This window comes from Zonotrichia albicollis, chromosome 18, assembly GCF_047830755.1.
Source record: "Zonotrichia albicollis isolate bZonAlb1 chromosome 18, bZonAlb1.hap1, whole genome shotgun sequence".
Taxonomy (NCBI): Eukaryota; Metazoa; Chordata; class Aves; order Passeriformes; family Passerellidae; genus Zonotrichia; species Zonotrichia albicollis.
In genome coordinates, this window is record NC_133836.1 from 2,559,102 (window position 1) to 2,587,091 (window position 27,990).

General features: G+C 47.4%; 3 protein-coding genes across 4 annotated transcripts in view; 2 read left to right on the forward strand and 1 right to left on the reverse strand.

The window, feature by feature from the left end:
* The first annotated feature begins 1,488 nt into the window (after positions 1 to 1,488).
* Positions 1,489 to 5,766, forward strand: ARPC3 (actin related protein 2/3 complex subunit 3). Its single transcript, XM_074554688.1, has 7 exons — positions 1,489 to 1,621; positions 2,621 to 2,720; positions 3,644 to 3,720; positions 3,982 to 4,050; positions 4,335 to 4,461; positions 4,743 to 4,837; positions 5,564 to 5,766. The coding sequence occupies exons 1-7, from the start codon at positions 1,616 to 1,618 to the stop codon at positions 5,624 to 5,626; spliced, it is 537 nt and encodes a 178-aa protein (XP_074410789.1). The 5' UTR covers positions 1,489 to 1,615; the 3' UTR covers positions 5,627 to 5,766.
* Positions 5,767 to 6,615: 849 nt separating this feature from the next.
* ANAPC7 (anaphase promoting complex subunit 7) lies at positions 6,616 to 25,355 on the forward strand. The gene is made up of 11 exons (XM_074554687.1): positions 6,616 to 6,849; positions 7,935 to 8,121; positions 8,588 to 8,707; positions 9,801 to 9,912; positions 10,159 to 10,312; positions 10,419 to 10,561; positions 10,785 to 10,902; positions 11,246 to 11,442; positions 12,049 to 12,273; positions 13,184 to 13,334; positions 14,197 to 25,355. Exons 1-11 carry the CDS (start codon positions 6,749 to 6,751, stop codon positions 14,384 to 14,386), a joined length of 1,698 nt encoding a protein of 565 aa, XP_074410788.1. The 5' UTR covers positions 6,616 to 6,748; the 3' UTR covers positions 14,387 to 25,355.
* ATP2A2 (ATPase sarcoplasmic/endoplasmic reticulum Ca2+ transporting 2) overlaps positions 19,970 to 27,990 on the reverse strand; it is a 44,818-nt gene continuing 36,797 nt past the window's right edge. The window contains exons 17-21 of one of the 2 annotated variants that reach the window (XM_074554686.1): positions 27,673 to 27,758; positions 27,147 to 27,280; positions 26,069 to 26,186; positions 25,850 to 25,970; positions 19,970 to 20,759 (exon numbers count right to left, since the gene is read on the reverse strand). In XM_074554686.1, coding sequence (XP_074410787.1) covers positions 20,746 to 20,759; positions 25,850 to 25,970; positions 26,069 to 26,186; positions 27,147 to 27,280; positions 27,673 to 27,758 — 473 coding nt within the window. In that variant the 3' untranslated portion in view covers positions 19,970 to 20,745. Of the gene's footprint in view, positions 20,760 to 25,624; positions 25,971 to 26,068; positions 26,187 to 27,146; positions 27,281 to 27,672; positions 27,759 to 27,990 lie in introns of those variants that run through there. The other variant, XM_074554685.1, reaches the window with a different exon arrangement.

Consider the following 27,990-nt stretch of genomic DNA (forward strand, 5'->3'; position numbering starts at 1 on the left):
CGAGCCCCCGGCTGGGCTGGGCTGGGCTGGAAAGGCACGGGAGAGAAACAGCTGGGAGCGAAGCATCACGGCACCCTTCGGAACGCTCCCGGTGCCGGCGGTGCCCCGGTGAGCGGTGCCCTGGTGGAGCAGTGCCCCGGTGAGCAGTGCCCAACCTGGGGGACACTCAACCAGTGCCCGGTTGAGCAGTGCCCCGGTGAGCGGTGCCCGGTGAGCGGTGCCCCGGTGAGCAGTGCCCTGGTGGAGCAGTGCCCCGGTGAGCGGTGCCCCGGTGGAGCGGTGCCCGGTGAGCGGTGCCCTGGTGGAGCAGTGCCCTGGTGGAGCAGTGCCCCGGTGAGCAGTGCCCTGGTGAGCAGTGCCCAGGTGAGCGGTGCCCTGGTGGAGCAGTGCCCTGGTGGAGCAGTGCCCCGGTGAGCAGTGCCCGGTGAGCGGTGCCCCGGTGAGCAGTGCCCTGGTGGAGCAGTGCCCCGGTGAGCGGTGCCCCGGTGGAGCAGTGCCCAGGTGAGCGGTGCCCCGGGAGCAGTGCCCCGGTGAGCGGTGCCCTGGTGGAGCAGTGCCCCGGTGAGCGGTGCCTCTCGGTGAGCGGTGCCCTGGTGGAACAGTGCCCCGGTGAGCAGTGCCCTGGTGGAGCGGTGCCCCGGTGAGCGGTGCCCTGGTGAGCAGTGCCGTGGTGGGCGGTGCCCCGGTGAGCAGTGCCCTGGTGGAGTGGTGCCCCGGTGAGCGGTGCCCTGGTGAGCGGTGCCCCGGTGAGCGGTGCCCGGTGAGCGGTGCCCCGGTGAGCAGTGCCCTGGTGGAGCAGTGCCCCGGTGAGCGGTGCCCCGGTGGAGCAGTGCCCAGGTGAGCGGTGCCCCGGGAGCAGTGCCCCGGTGAGCGGTGCCCTGGTGGAGCAGTGCCCCGGTGAGCGGTGCCTCTCGGTGAGCGGTGCCCTGGTGGAACAGTGCCCCGGTGAGCAGTGCCCTGGTGGAGCGGTGCCCCGGTGAGCGGTGCCCTGGTGAGCAGTGCCGTGGTGGGCGGTGCCCCGGTGAGCAGTGCCCTGGTGGAGTGGTGCCCCGGTGAGCGGTGCCCTGGTGAGCGGTGCCCCGGTGAGCGGTGCCCGGTGAGCGGTGCCCCGGTGAGCAGTGCCCTGGTGGAGCAGTGCCCCGGTGAGCGGTGCCCCGGTGGAGCGGTGCCCGGTGAGCAGTGCCGTGGTGAGCGGTGCCCCGGTGAGCAGTGCCTCTCGGTGAGCAGTGCCTCTCGGTGAGCAGTGCCCCGGTGAGCAGTGCCCCGGTGAGCAGTGTCCCGGTGAGCAGTGCCCCGGTCAGCAGTGCCCCGGTCAGCAGTGCCCTGGTGGAGCAGTGCCTCTCGGTGAGCGGTGCCCCGGTGAGCAGTGCCCCGGTCAGCAGTGCCTCTCGGTGGCCGCTCCCCGCACGGGCACAGCGCTGCCGCCCGCGCTCCCTTCCCGGTGCGCTGCCTGCGGGGCGGTGCGCGGCTCCCGCTTCCCCTCCTCGCACCGCCTCTGCCGCTGCCTCATTTCCTGCAGCGTAGGCGGAGGAGGAAGCTCTGTGCCCGCTTTCCTGGCCGGTTCGCCCCGCTCCCCTCCCGCCCGGCTCCGCCGAGCCGCCTCCTGCCCTTCGAGATGCCGGTGAGCGGCTCCGCGCCCGGCGGCGGCAGCGCGGGCGGGAGGGAGCGGGCGGCGGGGCCGGGCCGGGGGCGGCGGGGGCGATGCGGGCCGGGGCTGGGGCTCTGCTCGCTGCGGGGGCACTGCGGGGGGAAACGGGGGCTGCAGCTGCGGGGAGCGGGGAATGGCTCTCCATGGGAGGCTGCTGCAGGGCCACCGCCTTCCTCTTCTTCCTTCTCTTCCTCTTCCTCCTCCTCTTCCTCCTCCTCTTCCTCTTCCTCCTCCCCTGCCGGGATCCACCCGCCGCCCGGAGGGTGCGAGCCCCGGGGCAGACGGGGGTCACAGCCGGGCTTTGCTCTGGCTTTGTTCGCACCACCGTCCCCTCAGAGAAATAAACTGCTTTTTACACCCAGCCCCTCCCAGTCACATCCTCCTCTGCCCCCCACAAAAGGGAGATGAGGGATTCCCAGTGGCCTGGCACTGCGCCGTGGAAAGTGCCCAAAACTGAACTCATTAGTTGTTTAAAATTGGCTTTCCAGGAAGAATTTGTTGTATGGAGAAAGCTGGTTTGTTTTTCACTTAAATCAGTTTTGTTGGGATTTTTTTTTACTACATTAAGCCTGGCTTTATTTATAATTATCTACTATTAATAGCCAGACATGGAAATAAATTACATATTTTTTAACGACAACTAACTTTCAGTGCAATGCCCCAAAACTCAGGCAGATGAGTGGGGCTGTTACCCCTTGGAGCTGCCAAGGTGGGGTCAGGCAGCCTGGGGATGAACTGTGCCTGCAGACCAACAACACAGATTTTATCCAATCTCCTGGTGCTTTCCTGGTATTCACCAGAATGGCACCAAGATCTGGACTTAAATAGAAAATAACAGTTGTTTGTGCAAGGATGAAATGCTGGAAGCATCATAATGAACTAGGCTGTGACTCCTGCTTGATGAAGACACGTGATTGGATATGGAAATGTCTATTTTCAGTAGGATCAATAACCAGCTCTCCCTGTCTCTAGGCTTACCACTCCACTTTAATGGACTCAGACACCAAGCTAATTGGGAACATGGCACTGTTACCCATCAGAAGCCAGTTCAAGGGCCCAGCACCTCGAGAAAGTAAGTTAATAATAATCTCTGAATTACTGGATGTAGCTCATCATCTCAGGGGTTGCTCTGAGCCAGCCCCAGCAAGAGTCACTGGTGGGAAATGGAAAGCTTTGCAGAAAGGGGGGAAGTTTTCAACAACTTCAGCTGTGCAAATGGTAGAAAATAATTATGCACAGATAATTGTGCCCTGTGTTGAGTTGGTGGTTTCAGTAACCCAAGCCTCTGGCTGCTGTTCTGGTGCCTCCCCTGTGCTCTGAGCAGGGTTTTGAGGAGGCTGAGCTGGTGTGAAGCCTCTGTCAGAGGAAGTGGAGGTTTAGCTGCAGAGAGCTCACACTCTGGGCTGCCCTGAGGGACAGCAGCGCTCAGGGTGTGGGGCTGCAAAAACAGAAACGAAATTCCGACCCCAACAGGGCCCACAGGCAGCCAGGACAGATTCCCCTTCAACACCTGAACTTCCAGGCGTGCTGTTCCCCAGAAATGTGGGTTCAGTTTGAACAGGGAAATGTAAAGGAAATGTTTCTGGATTTAAGCAGTCTTGGATGGTAGCAAAAGTCAGATTGTCACTGTGTTCTGCTCCCCTCCTTTATTTGAAGAGGATAATGGAATCTGAGTGATTGTGCTTTCTCCAAAAGCTTTTTTATATCATTTTATGATGTTAAAACTCTTGACGAGTTACTCAAAAGTGGTAGAAAAGTGGGGAACTGCTGAATTGCTGTTGGTGAAGTGACAGAGGGGAAGGAGAAGGGAGTAGGAAGTACAGTCTGAACTCAGAGTGTTTCAGAAGTTTCTGTTATGTGGTGCTGACTTCTCCTTTTTGTAAATACCACGGTTTTGCTTTTGCAGTAATCCTTATTTATGTACTTCAGTGAGTAAAAGTTCTGACAAATGTAATGTAACAGTGCACTGCTTAACTCTGTATCTCTTTCTTATAGCTAAGGACACAGATATTATAGATGAAGCCATCTACTACTTCAAAGCTAATGTTTTCTTCAAAAATTATGAAATTAAGGTAATTTTTTAAGACACTGAGCATATTCTAGTTCTTTGGAGGGTTGGTGCTGTGAATATAAATTTATTTTCAAGGAAGTAATTCCAGAAGATCACAAACTCCCCTTCCACTTAATCTTTAAAGTTGGGTAAATGTCATGAATTGCAAATCTCTCTCTCATGGGGAAACTATAGCCCAAAATGGCTTGAATTCATTCCTGTTTCAGGCTTTATCAGTTCCACAAAGTCCTGTAATCTAAGAGTTCCTGCTCTTGTTTTGCAGAATGAGGCTGACAGAACACTGATCTATGTCACCCTCTACATTTCTGAGTGCCTGAAAAAGCTGCAGAAGGTAAGAAAACTGAATTCCTGTGCAGGTGGGAAACAGTCTGAGGGTTGTTCTAAGGAAAGAATTTCCTGATATTCTCCTTCCAGGGGAACAAATAATCCTGTTTAGGAGATTTGTCATGGACCCCAGTCCCAGTTGTCAGAGCCTCAAATATTCCAAGGCTGAGGATGTGCTGTGTTGCTCTTCTTGATTAATTTTCCCGTTCCAGATTTGTAAAATATTTGATTCTAATTCTCTGTCAGCTTTTGGTCATAACTGCTAACCCATTGTTTGCCTGGTTCTTCCAGTGTAACTCCAAAGGCCAGGGAGAGAAGGAGATGTACACACTGGGAATCACCAACTTCCCCATCCCAGGGGAGCCTGGCTTTCCTCTGAACGCCATTTACGCCAAACCTGCCAACAAGCAGGAGGAAGGTAAGGCTGACCCAGGGCCTCTGAGGGTCACACTTCATTAACTTTAAACCCAAATCTTCTAAATCTGCAGTCTGTCTTCTGAAGGCAGCACAAGCTGGATTTTCTGACCTCGAGGATTCCCCTGGTTCCATAGATAAATGGAGCTAATCCACTCAGCCAGCTGCAGCCTGCAGATGTCAAACTCCTTCTCTGCTTTAAGCAGTGATGCCTGAGGTGTCCCTGTTAAACCCAGTTTGGTTGGTGCTGCCCACTTCACCCTGGTTTTGCTGTGCTGCTTTCAGAGGTGATGAGGGCCTACCTGCAGCAGCTGAGGCAAGAAACCGGCCTCCGCCTGTGTGACAAAGTGTTTGATCCTCAGAGCGACAAGCCAAGCAAGGTGAGAGCTCAGTGCCATCACACAGAGTCAGGGAGAGGCTGGGGGTGTTTGTTCAGCCTCGTGTGCAGAGAAGGGAGTGATGGGTGAGGGTGACTCCAGCCAAGCCTGACTGAATTTACAGTGAAATGGCAGCTGCAAGTTATCAGGAAATGTAATCTGATGTGATGTGGCAGTGAGTGCCATTTCAAAAGCAGGGCAGTAATGAGAGGGGTCTGGCTCAGCTCTTCAAAGCACTGCACATCTGCTCGTGCCTGGGGTTGCAAAAGGAGTTCACAAGCACGGGAGCTGCTGTTTCTCTTCCCAGGCAGCTCTGCTTTGAGAGCTGCTTTGAAGTCGATTGTTTTGCCTCATGTCCAGATTGAAAAAATCGCTAATCAATGAATGAGTCACCTCCTGAGTGTTCGTGTTTCATGTGCAAATGTGACTGCATTTCATGTTGAAATCACTTAGGCTAATTTACTTTCAAAGGCATAGCTTCCTGATGCATCCCTCATTTATGATTGGATTGGGATAAAATATAACAAAAGTAAAATAAGACAAAGTAGTTTCACATATTAATTCAAAATCCTGTAATATGAACTAATTGTGTCCATTCCTATTGTCTTGTTCACCTCAATTCAAGTGTGGAAAACTAGAGCCTTAATATTTGTTGTGTGTCAGAGATTGAATACTTTAAAGTCAATGGGAACCACTTCTGATTTTCTGACTCTGTACTTCCTTCTGCAGTGGTGGATCTGCTTTGTGAAGAGGCAGTTCATGAACAAGAGTCTCTCAGGCCCTGGGCAGTGAAGCAAAGTGGCAACAACTTTAAGCATTTCCACAGCAAGATGTTTGAGTCTTTTGCCTTTGTTTTGGATACATTTTGTACCAAGAAAGAATTAAGTGCTTATGAATTAAAAAAAAAAAAAAAAAAAAAGAAAAAAACCAAACCTGTCAATGAGTGATAGAGGGAGAGCAAAAAGATAAGTTGTGTAAGCAAATATTATTAAGCTGGTGCTTAATAAGTGATTTCTAACGTGCTGTTTCAGATGCAAGCTGCTTTGTAATCGTGGCTACAGCATTTAAAACAGGGCTTGTATTTAAGAGAAGAAATGAAGAAATGGGCTTGGCTGTGGGGCACGGGAGCTGTGTCATTGCTCTGCTGGCTGGAGTCGGTGTCGTGTGTCCAGGGAAAACAGACCTCTCACGCTGTGTTGTCCAGTGCAGTGATTTTTACCTTGTTTTCAATAAAATTTGCTTGTAATTAACGTGGTAACTACTGTGTGTCTTATGGAGAGCCTTCAGAGAAATCAAAGGTTTTTTCTTCTTGGTGAAAGGCTTTGGAGTGACCTGATTGTCACCGTCCAGGACTTGAGGGGAGCCACCAAGAGCCTGGAGTGCCAGGACAAGGTGGAATGTCTTCACACTGACAGAGGGCAGCTTTAGATTGGATTATGGGAAAAAATATGAGGAAATGTAGGTTTTGAACGGTCTTTTTCCTCCTTTAACAATTTTTATAGGCAGGAGCGTCGTTATCTCAGAGACCTCAGACACATTTAGCTGCAGCAACCATCAGCGTATTGGCAGAAGGACAAGGCGCGGCTTCGGGAGCTATGGAGGCACGGGAAATATGTGTCCCGCACCAGAGCACCCACAGAGAAACGAATTAATTATTAATTAATTAAACGGCCCTGCCCATAACCGCTCTGCCCTCACGCCGTCCCCGCCTCCGCGAGGAGTCCTCAGCGCGGGCTGCCCTCCGCGCGCCTGTCGGGCCGCGCGGGCAACGCCTTGGCCGCCTATAGGCGGTGGCGCGCGAGGACCCCTGGGTGGCGCCATTTTGGAGTGGCGGCGGCGGCAGTTCCGTGCCCGGTGCCTCGCTCGGGGTCTCTCCCGCTTCCCCCCCGTCCCTTCCGTTCTGCCGGCGGCAGCATGAGTGTGGTGGAGCACGTGCGCGAGATGGCGGCCGCCGGGCTGCACTCGAACGTGCGGCTGCTCAGCGGGCTGCTCCTCACCATGAGCGGCAACAACCCGTGAGTGCCCCGCCGGCAGGGGGCGCGCGGCGCGGGCAGTGAGGGACGTGAGGGAGCGGGGCCGCCCCTGGGCTGTCCCTGGTCCTGTCCTGTCCTGGCGCCTTCCCCTGGTCTGTCCTGTCCTTTTCTCTGCCCCTGTCCCTGTCCTCTGTCCCTGCCGGGGATGGAGCCCGCCTCTGTTCGGGTCTCAGCGTCCCTTTGGGGTGCTCCCTATAACATGAGTGTCCTGGCAGAGAATCATAGAATCACCGAAGGGACCTTGAGGATTGTTTTGTTTCACCCCTCCTGCCTTGGGCAGGGACACCTTTCACTGTCCCAGGCTGCTCCAAGCCCCTCCAGCCTGGCCTTGGGCACTTCCAGGGATGGGGCAGCCACAGCTGCTCTGGGCAACCTGTGCCAGGGTCTCACCACCCTCATAAGGAAAAATTTTTAATAATATCCATTCTAAAGCTGTCTTCTGTCAGTGTGAAGCCATTCCTCCTTGTCCTGGCACTCCAGGCCCTTGTAAATTTTCTCTCTCCATGCTTTTTGCTGGCTCCCTTCAGGTCCTGGAGGGCCACAGTTGGGTCATTTGGTCTGCACAGATATTAGGAGTTTTATAGAGGGGGTTTTTATAATGTAGGAATAGGGATTAGGACCAGAACAGCTGTACAAGGAGCTGGGTTGAATTTTAAACTTGAGTCCAAACAAAACTGTTCTGAAATCTGAACAGGCTAAATGCTGGATCCTTAGCTAATAAAAGGTGAATAATCCCAGGAGAAAGTTGATGCAGTGTAATGGATGTTTACAGCCTGTGGCTTGTTACAGAAGGGATGGGGGCAGTGGCCAAGCAGCCAAACATTGAGCTGCTGCTGCTGCTGAGGTGTCAGGAGTGGCTGCTGTGTTTGTTTGCTTACAGATAACAGAAATTGGTGAGATAAGCCCTGTGTGAGGAGTCAGTGCTGTTACTCAGTGGTGCAGTGAGGGGGCTGCAGCAGTTGCAAGTTGAAGCCAGACAAACCAAAGCCACAAACCCTTTGTTTCTGTAAGGTTTTGATTCTTTTGCAGCCATCTGACCTCAGCCTTTCTGTGTGCATGTCTTCCAGGGAGCTGTTCTCTCCCTCTCAGAAGTACCAGCTCCTTGTGTACCATGCAGACTCCCTGTTCCACGACAAGGAGTACAGGAATGCTGTCAGCAAGTACACCATGGCCTTACAGCAGAAAAAAGCCTTAAGTAAAACCTCCAAAGTCAGGCCTTCCACTGGGAATGCTGCATCAACACCCCAGAGCCAGGTATTTGAGAATTGATAATGTGCTGCATCAAGTGATCACATTCCCCCTTGCAGTCAATGTTGCTGAGTCAATATTCACAGAATCACTGAGAGATGGAAAAGATCCCTGAGGGTGAATCCCTGCCAAGTGCATCACTGACCACATCCCTGAGCATCACCTTCACATGCCTGCTAACCACCTCAGATTGTGCATTTATCATGTAAATAAACCTAATTAGTTGGGTAATATCTGTGGTGTTTTCTAATGCAAAACTTTAAACAGTCTCCAGCATGAAATTTTTCTGTATATGTGCATCATACTTTTAATTTGAAGACAGGAACGCTGTGAGCTAGCAGTGAGCTGCATTGTTAACTTACATGCACCAAATATTTTTCAACACAGTATAAATATTTATGAGGAAACCTTATTAAAATTTTCATACCTGGTTAAACCAACATCATATTTAAATATTTCTTTTTTGTTTCAGTGTTTACCGTCAGAAATTGAAGTGAAATACAAAATGGCTGAATGTTACACAATGCTGAAGCAAGATAAAGATGCCATTGCTATCCTTGATGGGATTCCTTCCAGGCAGAGAACTCCAAAGGTGAATTCTGGCAGGTTTTTGTCAGTGTATCTCTAGGGCAGAACATATTATGTAGGTTTAATAGCATTATGTCTTTTTCATTAGTTAAATGTTGTTTGGTAGCATTTCCTAATTTTAATTTCCTAATTTTAAAATTTCCAAATTTTAAATTTGGACCCTTTTCATTAAAATCATACCAATTTTGTATTTCCTCTGTTAGAAAGAATTTGAGGGAAAAAATGAGAGGAGTTAAATGTTTTGTGCATTTTTATTAACTTCTTGTGTAGTTGGAGCAGTGGCAAATCCTTGAGAGGCTGGAGACTTTGGCAAGTACAAAGTTTGCTTGTGCTCCATCTTTTAAAATCTTTTAATCCTTTTCAACAACAGTTTAGATAATGTTAAATATTTAGATCCCTTTGTGGTCTGCAGTGCCAAATCTGTGGAGTCTTTGCTTGCTGGCTCTGTTACTCAGAAGGGCTTAAAAGATTAACACATCAGATCAGTCAGCTGTGTTTCATGTTAAATTGTCCTAGAAGTGTACAGGCTTAAACTCCAGTTAATGTCAGAGTGTTCTAACCAACTTGCAGAACAGAAAAAGAAGAAAAGATTGAGAAAAGCAAACTTTTTGCCTATATAGGCCAGTAAATGGAAGTGCTGCAGCAGAAAGCAGCTGCTTGTGTTGTGAGGAGCTCAGATCATTTCTGTTCTTTGGTCAGTCATGGCTCCATTCAGAAGCTGAATGGAAACTCTCTGACTTGCTGAGCTGATTCAAACACTTCCATGGACAGAGATTCCTGGAAGGGACTGGTGAAGGGATGTGCTGATCCTTCTTGGCATTGTGTACTTGCCCATCTTTTGACTTCTTTGCTGCAAAACACAGATTTCAAGGTGCACTGTGCACCTACAAAAGAATGTAGATTTTATTTATCTACTCAGAAGGATGCCACAGTTTCCATTTTGTCCTCTATGGTACCGTGGAGTGTTCTCAGAAATGCAGGTTATGTTGTCTTCTGCCCAGAGCAGAGGCAGGCAGGCCTGAAGGCAGAGTTGTGACCTTTCTGGGTGGTTCTTTGTCCCTCACACTCGGCTGTCCCCACGTTTCTGCTGCCTGCAGATCAACATGATGCTGGCAAACCTGTACAAGAAGGCGGGCCAGGAGCGCTCCTCGGTGACGAGCTACAAGGAGGTGCTGAGGCAGTGTCCCTTGGCCCTGGATGCCATCCTGGGTGGGTGTCTGCACTCTGTCTGCACTCTCAGTGCTCAGCCCTGGTAAAATTTTAATGAAGTGTAATTTTAATTACACTTCTGTAGCTGTCTTGCATTTGCATGTCATACCCGCATTATAGAAGTTGCAGCACGCCCTGTAATCAGCTGCTTGTGCTTGTCAGAGGATGGAGTCTCTGCCCCTCAGACAGTTTGTATCAGAAGCAGTTTTGGGTGGCTGAGAGTGATGTGTGAACCCCTCTAAACAGGTTTGCTGTCGCTGTCAGTGAAGGGAGCAGAAGTGGCCTCCATGACCATCAACATCATCCAGAGCATTCCCAACCTGGACTGGCTCTCGGTGTGGATCAAGGCTTACGCCTTTGTGCATACTGGAGACAACACCAGAGCAATAAACACCATTTGGTAAGAGCTGGAAGAGCATGGTGCAATCAAATAATACATAAATTCTTATCTATAATGATATTCAAAGTGTCATTTATAAATAACAGGCATTTCTTTTCCCTTTAAGCTCTTTAGAGAAGAAGTCATTGCTGAGGGATAATGTGGACTTGCTGGGGAGCTTAGCAGACCTGTACTTCAGAGCTGGAGATAATAAAAACTCTATCCTGAAATTTGAACAAGCACAAATGCTGGATCCTTACCTCATAAAAGGTGAGTAAATCCTGAGAAAGGTTGACCTGAGGAGGAACATGCAGTGGAATATTGTATATTGTTTATCCAGCTTTCAGTTCAAATTGACATTCAGAAGCTGCATGTCTTGAGCCCTTCTAGGTAACTGCACAGTTTAAAGTAGGTGTTTGTGGTTTTTGTGGCTTTTTTCTTGTGAATGAACTTTCTGTTTCTTGAGGATTGATCCTCCACCGTGTCTCTTTAGGAATGGATGTTTATGGTTATTTATTGGCACGGGAGGGTCGGCTGGAGGATGTGGAGAACTTGGGCTGCCGGCTCTTCAACATTTCTGACCAGCATGCAGAGCCCTGGGTGGTGTCTGGGTGAGTTCTCTTTCCTTTTTCACCTCAGCTCTCCATTTGCTGAATGTGGAGGGTTACAGCTGACACAGTGCATTGTTCTGATCCTGGGTAACTTATGTTAGCTCTCTGCAAATATCTACTGGGTTTTTTCTGTTTAAATCTATTAGAGTTATGTACCTGTGCAGTACCAACAATATATTAAATAGTAACAGTTTTAATATCTATATTAGGGTTTTCAAAATTTCTGAAGTTTTTTTCTTAACTTCAAATACAAGAAGTTCAAACACAAGAAGTTCAGGACCCCGTGAGTGCACACAGGCTCTGCAGGCAGGGTGTGTTTACAATCCCTCTCCTTTCTCTGTAGGTGTCACAGTTTCTACAGCAAACGCTACTCCCGTGCCTTGTACCTGGGAGCCAAAGCCATCCAGCTGAACAGCAACAGTGTGCAGGCTCTGCTGCTGAAGGGAGCTGCCCTGAGGAACATGGGCCGGGTGCAGGAGGCCATCATCCACTTCAGGGAGGCCATCAGGCTGGCGCCCTGCCGCCTGGACTGCTACGAGGGTGAGCCTGGGCAGGCAGGGAGGTGAGGGAGTGCACAGCAGTTCTTGCCTCTGGAAATCATTGTTACCCCAAAACCTACAGTGTGATCAGGGAGCAATGCAAGAGAACATGTAGGTTTGTAAGAATGATGTTCAGAAAGGGGTTTTCTTGCGTTTTGTGTTGTTTAATCTGGAGTTAAACAAACTTTCTTCAGCAGCTCATTTTTGGATGATGACATTAACTGATGGTTAGTTCTGCTGGGAGCTTTGTTTTGTTGTATTTGTTTAAATATTTAAATCTGGCTGATCTCAACAGCAGCTTCAAGTAGTGAAGAGTCCAGACGAAGTATTAATTCTCTCAGTATTGGAATTGGACAGAAACATGAGATGAGGTGTACTTAGGGCTGGAGGTTTTTTTCAGTGCCTGACCATTAATGAACACCAAGTCAATTATCTGTAGAATGAGTATGTTGACAAGCACAGATTCACTTTCTCAATTGCAATTTGTATTTGCTTATTGGAGTGTCAGCTGTTCAGCACCTGAGTGCTCCTAAGTGCAAATAACAGTGAGGCTGAGTGCCTGTGGTGCTGGCTCAGCCCCTGAAGTGTTTGTGTGTGACCCCCCCAGGTCTCATCGAGTGTTACCTGGCATCCAACAGCATCCGTGAGGCCATGGTGATGGCAAACAACGTGTACAAAACCCTGGGGGCAAACGCACAGACCCTCACCCTGCTGGCCACAGTCTGCCTGGAGGACCCAGTCACGCAGGAGAAGGCAAAAACATTGCTGGACAAAGCTCTCACACAAAGACCTGACTACATTAAAGCTGTGGTAAAGAAAGCAGAACTTCTCAGTAAGTTCCTTTTCCCCCTGTGTTCGTTTGTTTGAAGGTGCCTTTGTACATGGAAAGGTGTTCTGGAGCCACATCCATGTGGAGGATGAGACAGTGCTGGTACAGCCCAGGGGTTTAGCAGTTCTGTCCTGAAGGAAAAATCTCAGGAATTAATTGCATCCAACAGCTATTACACTTAAAGCAATTGCAAACAAAATGTTTTGGCTTCAAAGTAGATGTATATTGGAATATGAATCCAAATATAACCAGTTAGATGGTGCCTGGGCCAGTTCTGACCTTTGCTGCTGGGCCAAAGGCAGCACTGCGGTGTTTTACCCCAGAGATACCTTGGCTGCTGGAGATTGCAGCGGGGCAAATCCAGGCTGTCAGGACTCCGTTACCTCAGGAGAGAGAGCTTCTGGCGATGGTGGAGAGAAAGGGAGTGGATTCTGCTAGAAGGTTGCCAGATGTTTATTCCATGGGTACAGAGGTGTCTGCACCGAGCCACTGCTGCTAACAGAATGGAGGCCGCATGGTCTCATTAACATTTTAAGCTCGGGGCAGGGGAAGGGGAGGGGACAGGTGAGCCACCAACCAGGTGAAGGGGCAGGGTCTCAAGGGACCAGGGACACCTATCACACGACGCCTTGCTGGTATGTTAGCCTGATTGACAGGGCACACTCAGCGAGGGGCGAGGGGGAAGGGAGAAGGTAAAACAGGATATTGCAACACACCACAACAGATGTAGTTGTGAATGTAACAGCTATTGCAACAAGAAGTCATTGTTTAGAGTTAATCTGGCAAGAAGTAGAGTCCTGCTCCACTGACTGCTCTGGAGGGACGATGGCCTTGTGTTGGCAAGACCATAACACTGTCACTCTCTAGATTTGTCTCAGCTGTTGATTAAAGCAGTGTTTTTGCCTGTGGCCAGGCAGAGAGCAGAAGTACGAGGATGGGATTGCCCTGCTGAGGAATGCCCTGGCCAACCAGAGCGACTGCGTCCTGCACCGCATCCTGGGCGACTTCCTGGTGGCCGTCAACGAGTACCAGGAGGCCATGGACCAGTACAGCATTGCCCTGAGGTAAAGCAGCCTGGCCTGCAGGGGCTGGGACAGCCCCCCATCAGCTCCTCTGGGTAAACAGATGAGCTGCTGATTGATCAGAGTGAGAATCAGAGGTGGCTTTGTGTCATTCTCCATTAAAATAGCACAGCCACACAAATGCCACCCTGTTCGTGAATTGGTTGGTCTTAAGATTTCAAACTGAGAAGTGCAAAATGTAGGGACTGTATGAATGCTAAATATGTCACCAGGCTTGTGATTCCTTGACTAACAAAAGGATTAAGGCATGGAATTATTTATGGTTATTAATTATTTTATAGTCAGACTTTAGGATCCATTCCTTTACACTAGAAGGTGCATATAAAAATGAGCTGTTCTATAAATTTAAATAGTATGATTCAACTTAACATAATCTAAATGCTATTTTAGGGTGTTACTTTTTAAAATATTCCCATATTTTGATTGCAACATCTTCAATTTGCCTTAAACCCAGCACTTTATGTCCCCTGCAAACTTGCATAGCTTAAATGGGTCAGCTGGTTTTTGCCTGCTTAGATTATATTTAGGCAGAGTCATTTACATTTTTACTGCTTTCATGTTACTTTATAATTAGTATTGCTGGGAGAGGTGACTAAGTTTTCTGGAAGAGTGGGATGTTTAGATAAATGCATTCTTGGGGATCAGAACTGTTTTATAAAGAGATTTAAGACTCAGTGTTACAGCAGCTCAAGGGGAAGTTGCATCATCATCTAAAATAAGCTTCCTGATGATGTTAAACAGGAAGTGCAGACAACAGGATGAGATTTTATTGTTACTCTTTACACTGAGGCCACAAAGAGAAAAAAGTTTGAAGACAATGCTTTATTTTTGTTCCTTTCTTCAGTTTGGATCCAAACGATCAGAAGTCACTGGAAGGATTGCAGAAAATGGAGAAAGAGGAAAGTCCAACAGATGCCACCCAGGAGGAGGACGTGGATGACATGGAGGGCAGTGGAGAAGAGGGGGACCTGGAGGGCAGTGACAGTGAAGCAGCTCAGTGGGCAGATCAGGAGCAGTGGTTTGGGATGCAGTAAAAGCCTCCTGCTGCTGCTTCTGGCACTGGAACACACCACTAGGGCCACTCTTCTCAGAAGAGCAGAAACTATGGGGTTTTTCAGTAATAAAGGACTTTTTTTTGTTTTAATAGACTCTGAAACCAATTAATAGTTCTGTGCATCTCAATACTGTGGAGATTCTTGATGCTTCTTATTTATTAAGTGTACAGGACTAACTGCATCCAAGGCTATTTACAACTTCCATTTTGAAAAATTCCTGCTAGAACTCAAACCATCAGAATCTGAGGTGTGTAATGAGCCTTTTGTTTGTGATGAAGACAATGTCTGAGTTCTGTCCAGGGCTGAGTGCTTGGGCAAGGTGTAAATGCAGTGGTTTGTAAGGCCTTGCCCATGTGTGTGCAGCCATTGGAGTCTGGGGGAGCCACTGGAGTGTGGCTGAAAGCAGCACTTTCCTTTTGCTGTGTTTGTTGAGTTCATTTGTCTTTTTCTAGGGCATTACCTGTGCTGTCCAGGATACATTTGGGACAATAGGCAACCTGGACTTGTTGGACACTTTTTGTAGCTGATTTCTCTGTGTACAGAATTGAGCCAGTGGTGGAGAATTAAAGTTATTTCCTCAACCCTTACTAACCCTGCAATCACTTGAAGTCTGTACATGAGCATTTATTTTAAAATGCAGTTTAGTTTTATTTCAGTATGTTCCTGGAAGGTTTTGCAGCAGTGACTCAAAGCACTTTACATTCTGTGTACAGCGCTGACATTTAAAATGCTATAAAAAGAATTAATCCCTCTTCCCTTGCACTGCTGGAGAAATGTTCAATTATGCAAATACACATATTGTCCTGCTTTTTCCATGTTTATATACTTCCTGGCTTTGTCAGGTAATTTTTGAATTCATGTCTTTTTCCCTCACCTTTTAAAACAAATTTGCTTCATGTACAAATTTCCAACCTGAGCATTTCAAGGGTGAACTGCTTTGGGTAATCTAGAAACTGTTTCAGTTCTGTGGGCTTGATGTGTGGGAAGAGGAATTACTTATTTTTCTTACAGTTCTGATTTCCTTAGTCTTTACCAAAATGTGGTTTTATAATCTTTGTATCGAGAGTTTAATTCCTTGTGTATTTATTTTGTTACCACAGGTATGCTGGAGCACCCAGACTTTTTAGACAGCTAAAAAAATAGTTTTGAGTATCAGTTGGAGGAGAAATGGCTTTGTTACAAACACATGGCATGGAAAAGAAGCTTCTCCCTGAAAGGCAGATAAGGGTAAAAATCCCTCTGTGATGTTGTATCAAAAATGCACAACAAAAGAGGCAGATTATTGTCTGGTTTGGAAATGTTCTGGTGTGTCATGGCCTTCAGAGGAGGAGACCAATAGTTCATCCATTTAAGCAAAGAAAACAGCTGCTTGTGTGTTCTCCCTGGAATTCTGTGGGCTTGAGAGTTTCCAAAACACCCAAGTGAGTTCTGGTTCCCTGAGGGTGCTGGGGGAAGAGCAGCAAAGCAAAATGTCCTGGCCTTGGGCTGGCCTGGGCTGCTCCTGCTCTGCAGTGAGCACATTCACCCAGTGTGAGCATCTCAGGGACAGCAAAGAGCAAATATCTCATTAATGACTTGTGCCCTGTGCATCTCTGCTGTGGGATGCAGTGAATGGATTTCAGCTCATCACATGTCTCGTAACAGAAAAAACTTGCAAGATATTCAAACTTCTGTTTTTATATAAAAACCCTTTGCTTTCTCCTCACACTCAGCATTCACCAGCTGAAAGCTGGGTAGCTGCATTCGCTTTCCAGTTGTATTCCAGACCTGTGCTGGGAATGAAAATGGAGTTATTTGTGTTACTAAACTAAAGGCAGGATACATTTCATTGATGAGGAGTGTATGAGGTATGTGCTGTATTTTTCAGCCATTTCATTCTAATGTTTCCTTTGAATAGGTCATTCATTTCAGGTGCAAACCACAGGCTTTGCACATTTCTCTGAAGTATTTAGAAGAGGAAGCTGGAGAGCCACAGTTCTATTGAAACCATTCTGTAGAGTGTTTGTAGATAATCTGATCATCTCTGCTTTTGGAACAGGCAGGAAACTAAAACGACTTCAAGATGAGTGCTTGGGTGCAGCTTGAGCAAACAAGTCCAGGCACAGCTCAGAACAGCCAGAGATGGCTGTCAGAAGGGATTTGTATCCTCACAGCTTTGGTTTTCTGAGAACTTGGGTCCTTACTGGGAATGGGGAGTTGGGAGAGCGTGCAGGTGCAGCCTGATGGGATTATGGGCTGAGTGTGATCCTTGCTAGGAGTTGCACTGTGGCTGTGGAGCTCTGAGGTGCTGCACATGCTGAGATTGTAAAGAAAGATGTATTTGGCCCTCACTTCAGAACTCTAGAGGGATTCTGCTTGCCTATTAATGAGCCTTCATTACTGCTTTAATTTTAGAATGTGATCTCTGGTTCTGCAGAGCTCTGGTACTCTCCAGTGCAGTTACAGGCATTTAGTTCAGGGAATATAACAATTAGCCCTTAATAAGCAGCTGACCTCATTCCCTGCCTCAGTCACATGCTCTGCTCCCGAGAAGAAAAGATCACAAAGGCAAGAACTGAAGTTCAGGCTGTGTTAGATCAGTGATGGAAATGGAACAGTTTGGACATGAGGCAAGAAATGTGTTGCCATCCAGTTGTACTGTGAGGTGTTGGTGTGTCCGAGGTGCTGGGTAAGGGCAGAGTGCCCCTGTTTGCCTGAAATCCTGGAATTTAAACCACATATTTCATTACTGACTTTTAACTCTCCTACTTTAACAGGAAGTGATGGGAAAGGGACAGAATTTCTTCAAACTGTACGTGGACTTGGCTAAGGGCTAAAAGGCAGAATTGACCCGAGTCTGAGGGCAGCACACATTCATGGTGTGCTTAGAAATTGCCTAAATAATGCATTTACTCCTCTCATGTGCTGATACCTGCAATACTGGCAGCGTTTCCAGTTCTGAAGATTTCTAGATCATGGGAATTCAGGAATTGTGAAGCAGAAACAAAGGAGGGACTGAGGATTGCTGGCCAGTATCAGTGTTCTCTGTGGAACTGAGGTGCTGCTGCTGCTGCTGCTTACAGAGAGATTAACCAGGACTGCCCCCCTTCAGTAACTGTCTCCCTCATTAAGCCTCTTTGTGTGGTGATTCTTCCCTTCTTGCTTTTCAGGAGCTCAGTGATGTGGAAACTGATCCATGCAGGGCAGAAGCAGGCAGGATTTCTGATTCAGCAAACCTTATTCCCTCACTCAGATCTCAGTGGTAAGGAAATCTCAAAAGCTGTGGCTGCCATTCTTATTTTGAGTTACACAAACACACCACAACCAAATAGATTTTAAAAACCCAAATCTGTCTTAAATTTAGTGACCTTAGGAGGCCTTAAACTCAGTATAAACCTGTGATTTCAAACTAAATAGTCTTAGTTGGTTAAAATGTCCTGTGGAAGCTGGCCAAGAGGAGGCAAGGATGTATATAAGACTAGGTGTTTGGGGAGGAAATTGATAATAAAACAGTTATTTTGGTGCTAAGAGGAAAAAAAATATAATGTTCACCTGGGAACTTCAGTGTAACAATTTATGTATTAAGGAAAGCCCTGGAACAACAAAGTAGAAGGAATAATCTCTGTTTTCATTTACTGGTTTGAGGCTGGCCTTTGCTGTGCAGAGTCTGGGCTGTGGGAGTGGGTCCCCAGTGGATGTTTGCTCTGGACAAGCCTCTCCCTTTCCAAGAGCTTCCTGAGGGACCAAGGACTTGGTGAGTTTGGAGATCAGATTCCTTTTCCTCACCCATCATCCCATCAAAGCAGCAATGTGGCAAATGGGGTGATGGTTTGGGGTATGAGGTAAAATCCTGGGGCCTGATAAATTTTTGCCCAAAGTGTTCTCTGCACCTCCCTGTGGGTAAACTGTTGGGATGAGATCTTATAGAAAACCTCTTCAGGTGCTCAGAGCTCCTCTCATTTCTCACCCACTCTGCTGGGGGTGGACGTGGGCTCTAATCACACTCAGCTTCACCTCGAGGTAAAAATAGGGAATTGCCTGCCCTCAGTATTTCGAGTTTCATGTAATATGTCCATAATGCCTCATGACTTGAGCTGTGGGGAGTGGTTTCTGTGCTCTGTGCTGTCAGTGGGCTCATCCATGTGCTGCTTTAGAGCTGGGGCTTTGCAGGGAGGAGGAGGAGGAGGGGGAAGATGAAGCTGTTTATTTCAGCATCTCTTACCACATATTGCACTGAGCACCTTGGCAACCCACTGAGCATCACGTTCTCCTCACATGGCTGAACTCCAGCTGGGGACTCATTCTGCTCAGACTTGCAGATCATCAGTTAAAGCAATGTTTGAGGTGTGAGTTGGCTCAGGAGCTGCTCACCAGCCCAGGAATGCAGCTCGGTGCTGAATAACGACTCCCACTTTCCTTGTGAATAACTTCCCATCGGGGCTGACTTCCCATCGGGGCTGAGCTTTCCTTTGGCCCCGGTGCTGGGGACAAGTTCCACACGCAGCAAAGGGGCAGGAGAGCAGCTGGGCTGGAGCAGGCTCTGAGAAACGTCCCTTTCCCAGGCAGGCTGAGGCTGTGGAAGGCCAGGGATGCTCGGGGGGCTCTTTCCCCTCCTGCCCCGAGCTCCGGTGTCCCCGAGGCCGCCCTGCACGGGAGGGGCGGTGCTGACACGGCCCCGCTCCAGATCCGGTTGTGGGCGATAAGGGAGGCTCTGAGAGAGCTCAGCCTGCCCGCACAGCACTGCCATAGTAGGAAGCAGCTGCCAGCAGCACCCTCCACCATCCTATAGAGCTGCTGCACCATGGAATTCCACCCCTGTATTTTTAAACCTCACACTGCTGCGTTTGAAGGGTCTCAGAGCTGTCACCTCGTTTGGATAACGCTGTTTGCCAGCAGGGCGCCGCTATCAGGGGCTGGAGGCTGAGAGGCATTACATTTAATGTAAAACACATTCCTAAGTTGTCTCTTATTCCAAATAAAATCTGGTGTTTGGGCTTTGAGCATTGCAGGACACTTGGAAATTCCAGCTCTTACCCTGGCAGTGCTTTAGCCTTGCCCAGCAGCAGCCTGAGAGCATCCCTGCTCTGGGGAAGGGATGAGCCCAAACTGCCGAGCTCTCCCAGCTGGATGCTCCAAACACATTCAGCTCATCTTCCTTTTGCCCACAGAAAGGACAGAGACCAGGAGCTACTTTAGGCTGGGGCAATTTAGAAAATAGAAAAGGACAAAAAAAAAAAAAAAATAAAGATGTAGTTGGGAAAGAATTGTTTATTTTACGTTTCTCAGAGGGATTTTACAAACAATGGAGCATTTTAAAAAAACTGAGTGATCAAAGTACTTGACAGTGTCCCTTAAACACACACACAAGCCCCTGGACAGAGGAAATCACACCAGCGAGGAGGTCAATACTGCCGAGGAGCAGCTGATCTGCATAGTTCTAGGAGGAAAGATTGCAGTTCTAGGAGGAAAGATTGCAAAGGTGTTGGTGCTAAAAGTGGCATCCTGGCATTAAAATGAGAGCGCGCTGCAGAGCCCACACGGACCTGCAGGAAACAAAGTGCATCAAATAACACGCCGAGCACGTATTGTAGAATAAATTTATTTACCTGATACAAATGAAACTAGGTGTGATGCTCCTTTACTGTCAGCATGTCAATAGACAATTGATCTTATTTACAGCTTCTAAAGGTCACACATGCAGCTGTGGGAACTGGCTACGTCGTTGTTGCTTTTTAGATAAATGCATCACGATATTTTGTATTGCACCAACATCTGTCTTACTGCCTTAGATTTAAATAAGTTACATTACAGTGCAAAAGAGGTCGATTTGCACGGATGATAAAAAAATCCAACGTTATGAAGTGGAGGCTTACGGTTTAACATTCATCTGTAATCGTTTCCATGGATTTATAAATAGGAGAGCATTGTACAGAAGCTGTTGGAGTAGGATGTTTGGATGATACAATACAGAGAGAGATCCGTCTACACCCCAAGGCATGCATTATCTGATATTGTACATTGTATAAACTGACATTGTACATACAGGAATATGGAAATCGGCTGACAGCTCCGCAATTCTTGCTCAAGGATAACCAAACTCTTCTCCATGCAGCACAGAAACCCAACTTCTCTGGAGAGAGTTCCGGCTTGGTAAGCTATATTGCACGTTTGTACATCTGTATCATGAAGTCCTAATGGTACCACACATTTCTTCCACAGAGAACACAATGAGTTTTGTTTTTAAGGGAAAGCAAAGAATCTTTACACGATACATGCAGAAGTTTTGGTAGATGTGTTGCTAAAAACACATGCACGCAACAAAACAACCTTACATTTCTGCAAAATTGTTTAGGAAGCGATTACTCCAGTATTGCTGAAAAGGAAAGAAAGAAAAGGCATCAGTTAATGAAAGGATGAATGCTAAGTATCATTATACAAGCAAGACTAAGATCAACAGTGACAGAAGGAAGAATGTTAAGTTGGGTAACTGGCTGCTCTGTCATTGAAGGGACACTCTCAGGTTACTTTGTTCTTGAAGCTCCGAATCCTCTGGATTAAGGCTCAGCTCCCTTGATTATCAGCAGAGCCAGCACTTCCTACTCAAGACTGCAGTGAAAAACAATTAAGACACATTTAATTAGCTTTTGCCTTTCTCTGCCTGACCGGTGGCAACAGACAATTCTCACTTCTTTGGAATTTTTACTTTCAAGTCCCACACTAAGCACTTGTTTTTTTCAGTCGAGGCATTAAGGCAGGTTTGGCCCCACAGTGACCTAACAATGTCCCTTTTCCAAGGCAGGCAGCTTCTTGTGGGAAGCAGTAGGAAAGCCTTGAAGAAGTCATTAAACTACACAGATTCATGTGTGGGCAAAGGGCAGAGTACAAGGCCCTAAAGCTCCTGCTGTACTTCACCCCTACCACAGCATCAGGTCAGCCTTGTGTCTGGAGACTGCTCTGAGTCCCTACAGCTCCAGGGAAGCTCCTCCAAACACTGCTGCAACTCTAAAATTTGGGCTCTCCTGCTAAGATTTGAAAATGCATATTAATGCAATTAAGGATGTAATTAGCAGAGATTAGGGAAACAGTTAATGGTTAGAAGTGCAAAAAAGTAAACAAGACAGGTGCAAGAGACAGACGACTCTGTTGGTTTTACCTCCCTTCCCCTCAGCACATGCAGCCCCCTGGGCTGTGTGGGGCTGGCACTGCTGTACTCATTCTATCAGCAGATTGAAAACTCACTTTCGTACCAGGAACCTCCCCAGCAGCCTCTCTACCAACACACCCCTCGGGGCACTTGGACAGGCCTGGAGAAATGTTTTTCTGCAGCCTCTTTTGTACTCATTTATTTGCAGTAACATTTTGGGAAACCAAGTATGAACTATTTTTATTGCTCGGGTGCCAGCAAGAAGGAGCAGCTCATTGTGCAGCTCAGCACTCTGGATTGCTCACACGTGAAAGCAGAGAGAGCCCAAGGCACTGCAAAGACAAAAGCTCCTGGCTAAAATTCAGTGCATGGCTGCAGCTGCCTGAGCATCCTCCTTGCTCCAGAACACAGACTCAGGAGGAGCTGCTCTCATTCCAAACCCAGTGGGTTCCCAGCACAAGCCAATATCCTTCCTGGTGTTCCCAGCATAAGGCAGCATCAATCACAGGATTGATCCTGGTCTTACACACCCCTCTCACAGTGGAGAATAAGCTGTGATGTGTGAGGGCACCAAGGAATCCAGAAAACAGCAGAGATGAAAAAGCTCGGTGAGATGGGAGCAAAGAGAAACAAAAAAGATGAAATTATTTTGTAAGAATGGAGTGGGAGATCAGGCCTGGGGAATTCTGAGTTAGTCCTGCTTGAACAAGGGCTGCTGTTTGTGGGCTCACATGGTTCAACAGGAGTTCCCTTCCTCAACCCCAGCTCTGGGGAGCTTGGAGAGGAAACATTTGGGACCAAACAAATGAGTCTGTCCTGAAAAGTCCTCCCTTCCTGGCTCCTCCAGCTGAAAAGGCTGAGGCTGAAGGATGACAGGATCTATACAGCTAAGGATAAACACTTTAGTTCAGACATTTCCTGCAGAAATTACAAACTTCGCTCTGCAGTTCTGCACTTCCTAGGCCAGAAGAGCCCTCAGCTCCCTCAGCCTCCCCCAGGCTGCTCAGCTGCAGGGCTGAAGGGCAGACCCAGCTCTCAGCCCCAGCTCACAGGGATGTGATTCCAGGGGGAAGCTCTGAACGTTTGGCCAATCCCAACCAGCCAAGGATGGGATTTACAGCACTTGGAGAACAGAATCCTGAAAGCACAGCTGCCCTCCAACCTGAGAACCTTGGCTCCATTTCTGCAGGGAAGCTTGGACAAGACTGGCAGAAAGAGAAGAAAGGCAGGGCAGATGGAGATTGCCTGGGCTCTGTAGGAGCACCTGTCAAACCTGACTGCTCTGTAAGCTCAGGAGCCTGCAGGGATGGATCCCAATGTCTCCATTTGCCCATCACTCATCCAGATTTCAAGGCAAAATCCAAGGAACACGAGGCCCTACCCCAAGTGCCTCTGAGACACAAATGAGCTCTCAGATCTCTATGGAAATCCATGACAAGCAGCAGCAAGATTCATCTTCAACACTGACAGATCCAACAGAGAAGGTGTTGAATTCTGAATATTCTCAATTCTACTTACTGACAGTCATCTTCCCCTTCAGCTTCCTAACAGAGGCAAAAGGGGGTGTATAGCAGGATTGTTTGCCATAAAAGAGAGGAACAGGATTGTACAAGAAGCAGAATTATTCATGGTGGCAGCCACACATGTGGCTTTAAAAAGGCCACCCCGTGGTGCTCTGAGGTTCAGCAGAACCTGTGTGCAGGATTCAGTGGCACTCCTGCCCTGGAAATGTCTGTCAATAGCAGGGGGAGCACACAGAGCTAAGCTGCTGATTTGTTCCCAGCAAATAACACCCTGGTACACACTTTGATCTCCAGGAATCCTACATCACAGGAACTGCTTTGTTGTTATAGTTTTTGTTTCAAGGAACAGGGATGAGTCTCACGCTGCTCATCTGTTATTGATGCAGCTAAAGGCCAGTGAAGGCCAGTGGTTTGATGGAATGCAAACCCTCAGTTTGGCTCTTCCACACCAAAAAAGGGCATTGGAGGGGATTTGAATGCTCACAGTTTGGCAGCACACCTGCTCCATCACCAGGGCAGCTCCTCTGAGCCACTTCAGCATCCACTCAAGTCAAAGTCTCTATAAACAAAGATCCCAATGCAGAGGAATTTCTGATTGAGCCTCTGTGTTGTGAGGGAGCACCTCTCCACTCAGAGCTTAAACCTAGAGAATTATGTGTGCCTGCTGGGTTCCAGCTGGCAGCAAGAGAACAGGGCCTGGAACCATCCTTCCCCTCCAAGAGGGATCACAGAGCTGTCTGGGTTTGGTTCCCAAAGCAGCTGAGCCAGCACGAGATAACAGCACCTGCTGCTCCACAGACACAGCGAGCCCAGGGCAGCTTCCACAGACTCCCTGTCCAGCTGGGACTGCTCTTTTGCCTTCTCAGATGGCAAATAACAAACAATGAGCTGCTTTTGCCAGGACAGCACCTGCCCTTCGAGCACTGCTCAGCTCTGAGGGGCAGCCCCTGATGCAGAGCAGGGAGAAGCTTTGGAGTAAAGCAGCACCTGACCAGAGTACCAGAGAGTTTTGGACACTAAACATTCATGGTAACAGCTGTCAGGGTCTTAAGTTACAGATTTGTCTGATTTTCTCTCAAACTTAAGACCAAAAGCTGTAAGACCTTGGGGCACTAAGGCTCCCAGGTGCTATAAAACAAGACCCTAAAATACACTAAACCAAAAGCAAGTGTTTTGCCTTTGGAATCAGTAATTTGAGCTTCAGACCACAAAACAAGAGTCTAAAGTGGTGATAATAATGTAGCACAGCAGAGTTTGACAAAACACAGCATGGGAATGAAGGAAATTACTATTTATTCTTCAACATGTATACAGCATATGCTATTTTACAGCAAGTCACCACTGGCAGGGTGAAATGGAAGAAAAATACTCACTTTAGTCGATGAAAGTTGGAAGGCATTGGAGAAAAACACCACAGTTAGGACTGTTAATGACTTACACATTGTTGATACAGGACTGAATTTGAAAACATGCTTTAACATTTACCGTAATAATGAAGGTGGTTAGTGCCACATTAAAATAAAAATAGTTCTATACAATATGTTCAATTTGGTCATGTGCTATTTACAGATTTTACAAAAAACACACACGAGCTTGTTACTTCAAGTCAGGCTAACAACAGGCCAGCAGAGTAACTCCATGTATACAGCTGAGCATTAGTGCCCTAAGTGTAGGAAATCCAATTTCTAGCTATGCAGTGCAAGTTGTTTTTTCAGGTCTCATTGCAAATTTTGATCTCAAAGGGGGGAAAAAAAAAAGAAATAAAAAGAAAGGCTCTGACATGTGTAAAAAAGGTATTAAACCCCAACTTAAACCCTCTTTTGAACTGAAACAGATTGTGTGTGTGTGTTAAAAAGGCTTTAGACAGAAGTAGCCCTCCCTATCCCTGCATCATGGGCAACACTGGCAAAGTAAGGTCTGTTACAATAAAATACAATAGACAAATAAATAATCCTTAAAAAAAACCAACCCTATGTGTGTGGAGAGTATGGAAGAACCCCAGCAGGCTGCACCTGGAATGGCATTTTCTGCACGAGCAAGATCAGGCATACCTCATACAGAAAGTGGTGTAAACAAGGACAGTCAAGAACCGAGAGTGAGGGAGGAGGGGACCGGGAAGAAATCCTGACCTGGGAGCAGGACTCTACCCAGGGCAGAGAGTTCTGCTCGTGAACAAAACCTGACTTCATGACAAATTAAGTTTGGATGATCATGCAGAAGACAAACAGTTACATGCTTTTTTAGTTTTAGACAACACACATTCATTCCCTAAAATCTGCTGCCAATTTTGTTTGATAGTGTCCGCTGGCTCAAAAAAAATTTACTTTTTTTTACATGATGAATAGACTATTGAACAGAACACTGTACATGCTTTTCATCTACAAAAAAATATTTGCATAAAATAGTGTTAGTTCTCTGTACATGTCAATGGACACTTTAACTGTGTATAAAAGAGGAATATATTGCCCCCACTGAAGTCAGAAAAAGCAAAAAACCAAAATCTAGATTATGAAACCTCCATCACCGGCAAATATGTTCATGTGAAAATTCAGCAGAAATAGACAGTTGCTCTAAACAATAAAAAAATTAAGTTAAACTTTTTTTTTTTTTTCTCCTTTGAATGTAAAACTCGTCACCATGTCAGTCAAGACCAGAACATATCGCTAAAGTTAGTGTCTGTGCTGTAAAGCCAGATAACCAGGGGCAGAGTAATGAACACAAACGGCCAGGAAACTCCTTCGGTGCATGCTGACAGAGCACAGGGTTTGCTGGCAGGCCGCACACTATCATCTTTACCAGGTTCCAGGTAGTTACGGGCCACATATTTAAGAGTTTCATCCAGCAGAATGACAGGGAGGGAGATTTTCAATACCATCAGCCACTGCGTCACGTTCAGAGGGGTGATCTGGAAGATGATCTGCAAGAAAAGCCCCGGGGTTACCAAGCTCCCCCTGCAGCCCCAGGCAAGGCTTTGCTCTGGCTGCAGTTCAGGGTGGGCAGGGCAGCAGCACTTACGGGCAGTGGTTCCACATAGAGGATGAGGAAGTGGAGGGACATGGACAAGCAAATGGCCCCCACCAGCCAGATGTTCTCCCACGGGGGCATCCTCATCAGGGACTGGTTTTCTGACAGGCTGCAACAGAAACGTGGCTCGTGTGTGACTCTGACAGCAACAGGAAGCTCTGAGAACCACAAAGCAGCCTGGCACAGCGCAGGGACCCCAGGCAGGAAACAGCCCAGGACAGCCTGGATGCTGCAGCTTCAACTGGCCTGAAGGCAGCTCAGCACAGCAGCCACCAGCAGCCTCAGGTCTGGTCTAAAAGTCTTGAGTGTTCTGTCCTGATCTACTCAATTCTTCTCACTATGACCCCAAAATCCTCTCCCTGGGAGGGAGAGGGAAGTGTGGACACGGCAGCCTCTGAGAGCTGAGTCTACCAGGGCCCCAAGGGCACCCACTCCTGCTGGAGTCCACTGAGAGACTGACAGAGGGTCAGAACCTTTCACCTTCTTAATGCAGGCTCTTGATTCCATCTGCACCCAGGCTGTGCTGGAGAGGAGGCTGAGATCCAGAGCAGCAGATGTAGAGCAGTATCTTTATGTAGGACTTGTATTATGAGTTTATTTGTTTTTAAATTAACTGACCTCTAAGCTATTTGAAGAAAAATACCCTTGACATTGTGCTATTTAGTGGTTTCCATTTATAATCTAATATTAATTGGCTAAACCCATACTCCCTTAGGGCAGGAAAAACTATTTTCCATATCTTCAGCATTCTTATTTTAGTTCTCCTTGATATCACTTTATACCAACAGAGTAGGGATAATCTGATTGATTAAGCTTAGATTAAAAATAATGGAAAATATTTCAGTTGCTTGTGCTTAGTAAAATACCAGAATGAATTGGCAGACTTAAAAATACACCTTATGATAAGAGATCTCAAATGTTATCTAAGAGTCTGGGTAGTGCAAACAAACTGAACTCAGAAGGGAAATGTGACTCACTCTTCATTAGCTGAGCTGTTCACCAAGGATCAAATTGCACAAAGAGCAGGGTTTGGATAAGCTGTGCAGGGGCTGGGCTTTGCTGTACGAACCTGTTGAGGGCATTGCACATCTCTATGGTGACCAGCACAGACAGAGCCATTGTCATCGGGTATGGGGACTCAAACACCACACAGTCCACCCCATAGAAGTCTGGATTGTCCTCCTTGCACTGCAGAAAATGGCTCTGGAACAGAACAGACACAACTCACTTCCACAGCCTGTTAACTCTGAAAATGTAAAACAGGCAACCAAGAAAAACCCAGTATTATAGAAAGGGAAGTTTCCACTGTGACTCCAAACCAGTGCTTACAAACTTTTGCCTGCTTTAAAAAAATCCTCTTTAGGCTTTCACTTACAAGACAACAATTTGTCCTTCAAATTGTTAGCAGCTCAGGTATCCCACCTCTGAGCTTTCCTATCAAGACTAATTAATCATGATCAAGTTTTACAGGAACAAGTCTGAAAATGTTTAATTATACAAATTCCTGTAACCTACCAGGTTTGTACAGTCATTTCATGTGTGAAAGCAGCAGGAACCTCCCCTCTCCCCCCAAAGATATTAAACTGAGCAAATACCAGCTGGTAAAAGGAAACTTTTGGACCACCATCAGCAGCAATAAACCACCAAGCAGCAGCACCCACTGTGGCAGCACCAACGTAGCCTGCAAGGAAACAAAGAGCTTCTCTCAGCACGGTGAATGTAGGCAAGACAAGACCTCACTTGCACACCTAAACTTCTCAAGGCCTCAAGACTTCTAGTACTGAAAAAAAAAAGGTTGTATGTGGGATCTCAGCACCTCAGTCCTGAGGTGTCACCGAGAGCACCCTTGGGGGGCTCGGGAGTCCTGGAATGTTCCAGAAGTGTCTGGTGGCTGGACTTTGATCCCACACAGG